Source organism: Adiantum capillus-veneris, chromosome 29 (genome assembly GCF_014529385.1).
Source record: "Adiantum capillus-veneris isolate H3 chromosome 29, ASM1452938v2, whole genome shotgun sequence".
Lineage (NCBI taxonomy): Eukaryota > Viridiplantae > Streptophyta > Polypodiopsida > Polypodiales > Pteridaceae > Adiantum > Adiantum capillus-veneris.
This window is the reverse complement of record NC_140959.1, coordinates 133,813,758-133,822,281: the sequence shown is the minus strand read 5'-3', so window position 1 is coordinate 133,822,281 and position 8,524 is coordinate 133,813,758. Positions and strand designations below refer to the sequence as shown.

General features: G+C 44.7%; 1 protein-coding gene across 1 annotated transcript; it reads left to right on the top strand.

Moving 5' to 3' along the window:
* Positions 1-3,311: 3,311 nt before the first annotated feature.
* LOC147419946 (uncharacterized) lies at positions 3,312-4,768 on the top strand. The gene is made up of 2 exons (XM_086506261.1): positions 3,312-4,246; positions 4,342-4,768. Exons 1-2 carry the CDS (start codon positions 3,545-3,547, stop codon positions 4,405-4,407), a joined length of 768 nt encoding a protein of 255 aa, XP_086362387.1. The 5' UTR covers positions 3,312-3,544; the 3' UTR covers positions 4,408-4,768.
* Positions 4,769-8,524: the final 3,756 nt, after the last annotated feature.

Here is an 8,524-nt window from a genome sequence, read left to right as displayed (position 1 = left end):
TGCTCACACAAAGCACATTAAGGTGCATTACCACTATGTCAGGGAGAGGCTCTCAGGAGGGGAGATCAACTTGGCTTATGTGCCAACACATGACAACCTTGTTGACCTTTTCACGAAGGGATTGTTGCATGAGAAGTTTGAATCTTTCCGCAAAGCTTACTCCCCTTTGTGGATTGATCATGTCCTCAGGGAATGGCACTTTCCTATGCTCTATGTGTCAACTCTTGTTCACCACGTCACTCCTAGGGGGTATTTGTTACCATATACATGTGGTAGTGATGTGTTTGAACACAGTGACATGGTATTTTTCCTCTCATTAGGAGGTTTTTTCCTTCATGCATTGTATATACGCCCATCACTCCAGGGCTATCTATCTTTCCATTGGACACTAACTAATGAATTCTTTGTTGTGTTCCTTGAGATTCCTTCATCTTCTCCAAGCTGTGTGTGTTTTCCTGCAATCCTAACTCCAATATATCTTGCATTTCAAACCTCTCTAGTACCTTCTTGATGTAATCCTCTTGAGATAGCTTTAGTGTCTTCTTCATCCTATCCCTTGGATATTGTCATACCAAAAGTATCCACTTTGCAACATTTGAATCTTTTATTGAAAAATGTTTAGACAACTTCTCTTTTAGGTCTTTGATATAAAATTTTTTAGACAACTCCTTTTTTAGGTCTTTGATATTGTGCAAGTTAGCACTTACAATCAACATATCATCAACATACAACATTAAGATGATGAACTTTCCATCTCCCAAATTCTTCATGTAGACACAATGATCTAAGTTGCATCTTCTGAATTCATGATCCAACATCCATCAATCAAACTTAAAGTACCACTACATTGATGGTTGCTTTAGACCATACACAAGCTCTTCTTTAATCTGCAAACCATTTTCTCCATTAGGAAAAATATGGACTCTCCTTGGACCTTTTTGATTAGTGAAAGCTTAAGGGAGAACCAATGAGAAGGCTCTTGGGATATCACTTAGAGGGGGAGGAATGGTAGGGGTGCAACCTAATTGTCTCCCTCTTCAATGCTTGGTTCTTAGAGAGAGGTGGGAGGTAGGCTAGGGGGGGGGGGGGGGGGGGGGGGGGAGTAAATAGGAGGAGAGAGGTGTCATAAAAGAGGGAGGGACCCCCCAAAAAAAAACGCGCATGCTTAAAAACCCAAAAAATTGAATTTTTTTCAAAAGTTCCAAAGTTGACCCATTTGCCTCCAAAACTGTTCCAAAACATAAACTAACTTAAAAAAGTCAATTTTCCCCCCCAAAATCCACTTTTCTCTCTCTCCCTCATTACTTTTCTCTCCCACACTCTCCCTCTTCTCCCTCCTCTCATTCTCTCTCTACAGTCAAGGCAGCCATAGCCAAAAGCTTTCCACCACTCTCTTCCTCTCACTCCATAGCTCCCCCTTCTCTCACACCTCCATCAACCCTCTACAGTCCCACACTCCATAGCCCACAGCTCCACTATCCTCTCTACCTCTCTACCTCTCACTCCTCTCTTTCTCTATCTCCACTGTCAAAGCCACCATAGCAACCATAGGCAGCTCACCTCACCCTCCCCTCAGCTTCTCATTCTCTCTTCACAGTACTCAACTTTTTCAAATCCCTTCCTAAGCCCAACTTCCCAAGCATGTCCACGCATAGACGGCCCAAACCAGAGATAGAGGAGATTGTGTTGCACAACACAAAAGACTCAGAGGGGGTATGGATCCCACAAGTGTTCAAGAAGGGTGCATGGATCTACATGCAACCGTCACGTGCTGGACCTCATCGCGTACGGTGTCGAGGCGTATTGGAACGTCATTGGAAGGGCCGGCTATTGACATTCAAAGAAACAAAGTCCGGAATGGTGGCCATCGTGCAACACGTCTACAGTGCAGCTGAGCTCCACCTCAAGAGAGCTTCTACTCAATTTGCACCTCATTGTAAGTTTTCATGGTTTAGCTATCCCATGCATATGTCATGTTTACGTTTATGTGATCATTATGTTTAACTAAGGACATTTGTAAAGATGTTTTTTCATCCAACTTAGTTGAGGAGCAGTCGCTTGAGTGCCTCTCAGGCACGTTCATGGTTGTGCATGCTCACATTGGGGAGCTTATGTTTCCTAATGTTTCATCGAAAAAACTTATCGAGCAGCGAATATTCATGTACTCCCACAAGTACGTGGTGCCGAAGTCAAGCCAAAGCTATGGTAGGTTAGAAGCCGTGGAGACACCCTCATTGCAGAGTGCAGAATGGCCAACTCCAGACCATTGGGCTTTGCTTTCTTTCAAGCGCAAGGTGCTGCAAGATTTCCAAGGGTCCCTAAAGTTTGGTAAGGCAACCAGATCGGTGGGTCTCAGTTGGCATTGTCCCATTCATTTGTTTGTGCATGCATTCCGCTCTCTACCAATTGTAGAAACACCAACAATGTTTGTTTGCAAAGAAGTTGACATAGATGCAATGGACACCATTCTAGGTGTCAATTGGGGCTATGTTGACGGTTTGCATGATGGTGATCGTTATAAGTGCAATGTGTCCCCCGCACAGCTTTGCCTTCGGTATTTGAAAGCAAGGTGCACTTTGTATGCACGGTTTAGCTATGAGAGGTGGATGCACAAACGTGGCAAATGGATACCCTTGCAGCTGACAGCCGAAGAGATTCAATCCTTTGAAATTCTTGTCCGCATGCCCAATAACGAGGTGGAGGTGGTTGCAGTGAATCCGCATTGGACTCTTGCCAATCTTCGAGAACACTTTGTCATAATGGGATTCGAGGATGTTGGTAATGCAAGTTTCAAACTAGAACAACGCAAGGTCTGCTTTGTGCTTCCTTAGCTACCTTTTCTTATTTTCTGTGGGTTTTTGTATTTTGATTGCCCATTTTTGGTTGTATAGATTGGAAGGCGGATGGAGGCCACTATGCTTGTTTACAAAGATTGGGCTACAGACGAAATCATCTTGTCTAAGTGAATTGGCTTGTAACTTTAATCCTTTATATATTGGATATTTTATTAAAGATTTTGAAAAGTTTTAAGGTGTTGTACTTGATTTTGTACTTGAGTTTTAAGGTGGTGTAAATTTATTTTTTAAATCCATATTTTTTATTTTTTTCGAGATAGAATATGTTTATATAAGGAGGACCACCTCCTCATTTCACCATTTTCATCCTAGCATTGTAGAGAGACCTAGCATACCCAATCACGCAAAGAGAAGACATGGCTGCTACTAGTGCTTTAGATGCATTCCTTACTGAGGTTGGGCATGCAAATCGCCCTGAGCTTCAAGCATTTTTCACAACCCAACCCGATTTGGAAACCACCTTGACCCTCCACTCTCAATCTCTTGAGCACATTACTTCATACATTTCCACGTGCATAGGGAGATTCATTGTTGAGTTACCAAACCGACCAGGGCAATGGGTCCCTGAAGGCCTTCTCCACCACATCTACCAAGGGGACAGGCCATTTCATCAGCGGCTTGCACGCTTTGCCACCATAGCACAACCCGTCGGACAATATGTGCGGCTTAAAGCTGATGATGTGCGAGCAATGCGTAAGGGAAGGATCGGAAACACTTTTTTCTCTGTTCAAGCCATAATGATCTTCCTCCTTCACGAGTGCCCAACAGGCCCTGACGTAGTGCTACCTCACTTGCAGATCGGCAGGGTATTGGCTGATGTGAAGGACCCCAAGCTCGCGGCCATTGACTCATCCGCAGAGGAGAGGACACTTGCCTTGACCTACCCTGTAGGGATTCAAGGCCTCTTGGAGGCCTCTCCATCAGTCGGTTCATCCTCGGGACCGCCAGAAGAAACCACCACTCGGGATGCCATCCCTGAGGTAGAGATTACCCGCTTCTCCTCTATTGTGGTGGGTGGGGAGGAGTTTGTGTTTATGCACGATCTGGAGAAATCCTTTGAGCTTCGCATGGATGAGTGTTTTGCCATCCTCGATGCCCATGGAAAGTTTGAGCTTGATACCACCACCTCCCATGACGATGATCTCCTACTGCCCATGGGGAATACTTTGGCGGACACAGTGGCGATCGCACAAGCCAAGGTGGCAGCGGCCGAGCAGGCCAAGGTCTTTGAGGAGGAGTTTGTGGCCGTGCAAGCCATGTGTTTGGCTAAACGTGCAAGAATGGATTCACCACCACCTGCTGCAACAACTGTTTTGCTTGATCCAAAGGGAAAGTCAAGCGTGGATCTTTACTTGCACCCGGATGCCGATGAGGAGGATCGTAGACAAGAGGTATAGATGCTCACTTACATTTGATTGTTACAAATGATTTTGTTAATGTTATATCATAATTCTGTGCCATATCTCAGAAAACCTATGTTCTGCAGGATATTCTGGAGGTTGACGCCTGGGCGCAACGGTCAGAGGAGAGGAGGACGCCGTTTGGACCTTAAGCGGCACTTGCTCACTACCTCGGCACACTTCCCACTGGTGTCGTGGTGTTTGTCCATGCCGACTACTCTCCCAATGGTCGCTACAACATTTTTGCTCTCCGTTCACTCTCCAAGGCGTTGTGTTTAACAACACTTGCCCAAACGGCCAACCTTGTAGTGCTTGTAAAGAAATATTTTGCAATATCCACTTTCGGTGTAAACTTTCGCGGGCACCTTATTGCCCATGTCGGCATGAACCAAGATGTAGGGGTTAATGACACCCAAGAAATCACAACCACTTTACTTAACAGGGAGCCACCCCAAAAGGCCAAGCGCCAGAAAATTGTAATTAGAAATATCCTAAAGCAAAAGCCGGATATCATGTAAAGCATTGATTTCTTTAATGAAACTACTTTTTGCTGTCTATGACTCTCTTTCTTGCAAGGTTTTGAATTTCTTTTATGTTGGGCTTCCATTGTGTATGAGAAGCACCATAATTTTTGCTATGACTACTAAAGGGTTTGGCAGGCATTAAAATTTAAAAAATGTATACTTTGTTATTTCTAGGCTTCCAAAGTTATGTATGTGCCTAGTAAAGGGCTTGGAAGCGCCTAAACAATGCTGCCACAAGGGCGCGCATTAGGGCTTTCCATCAGCAGATGAAGTGTGCAAATGCGCGCCCTTGTGGCAGATGAATTTGGACACATCTAAGAGCATACCCAAGTACAAAACAGAGTTTCAAGGCATTAATACCCAGTTGCAAAAGAGAAACACATGGATACCCAGGTAACCTAAAGCCCATCTTGCCCCAGATACCTAAAGATGTATTAACAAACCACAAAACTGTGGCAATATCTAAATCCTTCTTGGAGAATAGGAGCATATCCAGTTACAAAACAGAGTGAGAAGACAATAATACCTAGCTGCAAAACAGGAAGACATGGATACCTAGGTAACCTTAAGCCCATCTTGCCCCAGATACCTAAAGTTGTATTAACAAACCACAAGAGTAAACTTTGTGGCAATATCTAAGCCCTTTCTGGAGTTTAGGACTGACATGGACTAAGGGGGGATGAATTCCAGCAGCATCTATGCTAATTGAAGCATTGAAGCAAACAAAACATACTTATTGCTTGTCAAAATTGTCTGGAAACCACTGGAGAGTGTCAGCAAAGCACTAGGAGAGGCTGCCACAAGGGCGTGCATTATGTCCATCCATAGGCCTCTGGATGCCCCAAATGCGCGCCCTTGTGGCAGCCAACTTGGGGGAATTCCAAGCCATTTTGAACACTTTGTAGATGTTTTTGCCATGCAATAGTGAGTCACATAGCATGGATAGATCAGGAAGTGCCTGCCCCACTTAGCCAAGGTGCTAAACGTAGGCAATTTTTCACAATAACAAGCTAATGGCTACATACATACAATAGAAGGTAGACAAAAGTTGAACCACTGCTACATTGCATGGTGCAGAATTAAAACAATACATTGCACACTAGGGTATACAATAAAAGACGCTTATATTCAAATTCTTCCCAATACAATGCACAGAGTGGGATATTGAACCAAAAGACGCTTGTATTCAAATTCTTCCCAATCTTGGAGTTCCGTAAATACAAAAGGTTGATGCCTAATTACAAGCTACTCCTCATGGCGCAAACGGCGAGCAAGCTGCATATCCTTGGGCATAATGGTTACATGCTTTTCATGGATGGCACAGAGATTAGAATCCTCGAATATGCCAGTTAAATATTGCTCTACTGCCTCTTGGACTGCCTCTATGGCCACGGCGCCCATCCGAAACTGAGTGTTGTACAATTGCAAAACCTCCCTGCATAGCCTTGCAAAAGGGGCCCTCCAAATCAAGAGCTCGGTGCTCTTTTGATAGTGTCGAATCTTTGCAAAAGCACGGCTGCGCTTTCGTACCTTCTGAGGTCGACGTGGAGGTGCATTTTTGGCACGAGTCGGGGCAGCTTGCTTCCTCTTCTGGTAGACAATGCTCTTTCTCTTTTTTTTCTGCACGGGCACTGCCAACACCTCATAATCGGATTCCACCCACTCTCCATTTGATTCGTGCTCTTCACTATCGACCGGATGTGATGGTGTAGGTCCACTCCCTTTAGGAAGGGTCTTACCCCCAATAGACATGTGAGCCTGATAAGTTTGTATTTGGACGCCAACCCATGGGACATCTTCATCCGTTTGTGTCTCTTCGGAGCCTTCTGACGGCTGCTTTTGGCTGTTTGTTTCTTTGCCCTGGTCGCTCTCATCCTCCCTGTTGCCATCAGAATCGTTGGAGTCCGATGAATAGACAACAAGACGATGCTTTCGTCTCTCTTTTGCTGTTGTAGAGGACTGGCCATGCTGATTTGAAGCTCCAGCTTCTTCTGTGTGGACTTCACCTTGAGCTTGTGAAGTTCCAGCTTCTGTTGCTGTACCTTTGAGTTGTTGGCCATCCGGCCCCTCTGGATATGCAATCCTAGCCGTTTGTTTTGTTCGTGCCATGGTTGCACCTAGTAGGGAAGATGACAAAATGAGCCCCTTCAACCTTTAAATAGGTTTTTTTGAGATTTGGGCCCTTTCACACTATGCGGCCAATTGAGTGAAACTCAAATAAAGCAATTGAATTGAACAACCAAACCAGGATCATGCGGACGGATGACGTGACGCCCAAACGCTGCCTTTTCGATATTTAGTTGCACGCCAAGCTTCGTGGCCGAGGGGCGCTCGCGAGCGTTTCCACTTCTCGGATGCTGCAGTACAGGAAGCGTTGCGTAACTGCTTTGCTAACATCGATTCTCTTGCTTTCTCAATAGTACGAGTTCTCCCAAAGGTGTGCCTAAAAAACCAATTAAACATCTCTTGGAGGTAGTTGGAGTGTGAACTACCACCACCATGCCGAGTATTCTTGAAGTAGACTTCTTTTGCTCGATAGTGGGACTTCTCCATGCCTTGTGTACTCCATATATCAAGCGAACCATAGCGGTCCATGAAGTATGCACCATGCGCATAGAGAATGTGCTAAAACAACCAAAAAGAAGATAAGCGAATAGAAAAGTTACATTTTCAAACATTGCATATGTATTAAGTCCGTTAAAACAAACCATGTAGTGTGTAATCTTGCTTTCAGACCATCCGTCCTTAGCGGCCTTTGTGAATTCATAAAGCACCTTCTTGAACTCCTCTCGCTGCTCAACGGTGGTGCTTGAAAGATTCATCAATTGCACAACCTTTTGAAAGGATGACCATACTAGCTTGCGTTGGTTAGCAACCTCCACATTGGGATCTTTGTCCGTCGTGCATGAACACAATTCTTTCCACAACTCCCACTGCTCACTTGCTAGATCGACACTTGGCTTGGATACCTGCATTGGAGACTTTGACATCTTCTTGAAAAATCGACGTGCTTTGGCTCCATTCATGGAAACCTTCTGTGCCACCTCATATGTCTTCTCCCTACAAGTCTTTGCTACAATGTTCACCCTTGATCGGTGACATCCAATCTCATTAAGGAGCGTCTCCACCCCCTGCAAGGAGCCTTTTGACCGTTGAAGGGGCTTCATTGTGAAAGCATAATCAATGTGATGCTTTAAGATCCTATCAAATATTCGCATAAACGCATGCAATGTGCAAAAGTGAACATTGTTGAGGGAGAAGGGAATTATGGGGTTCCACCCAGGATCTTTGCTATCCCTATTGGGCACCTGCAGCATATCACATGAAAGAACCGAACTTTGCCACTCCCTATTTATATGGTCATCATTATCATCGTCCTGACCTTCCACTTGAGTTGCTCGACTTGTCTTGTGCCCTTTCGTACATAATGGACAGGGAAGTAAAGAACTTGCACCTTGTTTGCATCCAAGCATGCACTTTATGGTCTTTAGATCACCACCTAAATGCCATTCAACATCAAACTCCCCAAGTCCTGGAACCATGAGCTTCTCACCGTTTATTTGAGCTTTAATGACCTCTGTGACCCATGGGATTCTACTGAAAATCCATGCAAGGACTTCATGTGTCTCTTTCGGAACTTCAATTGCACCAAGCCACCATATATCCTTCTCTGATTGCACACTAAAAGAGGGCTTTGTCGCTTCACTCGAACTGCAAGATTGCTTGGCATAAGCTAGGGCTTCAT

What these genes read in the sequence shown, in the direction of transcription:
- LOC147419946 (XM_086506261.1), top strand. Translation starts at nt 3,545, where the DNA reads ATGCGTAAGGGAAGGATCGGAAACACTTTTTTCTCTGTTCAAGCCATA. An exon ending in AGGAGGATCGTAGACAAGAG is followed by an intron (nt 4,247 to 4,341) that starts GTATAGATGCTC and finishes TATGTTCTGCAG; the next exon opens with GATATTCTGGAGGTTGACGC.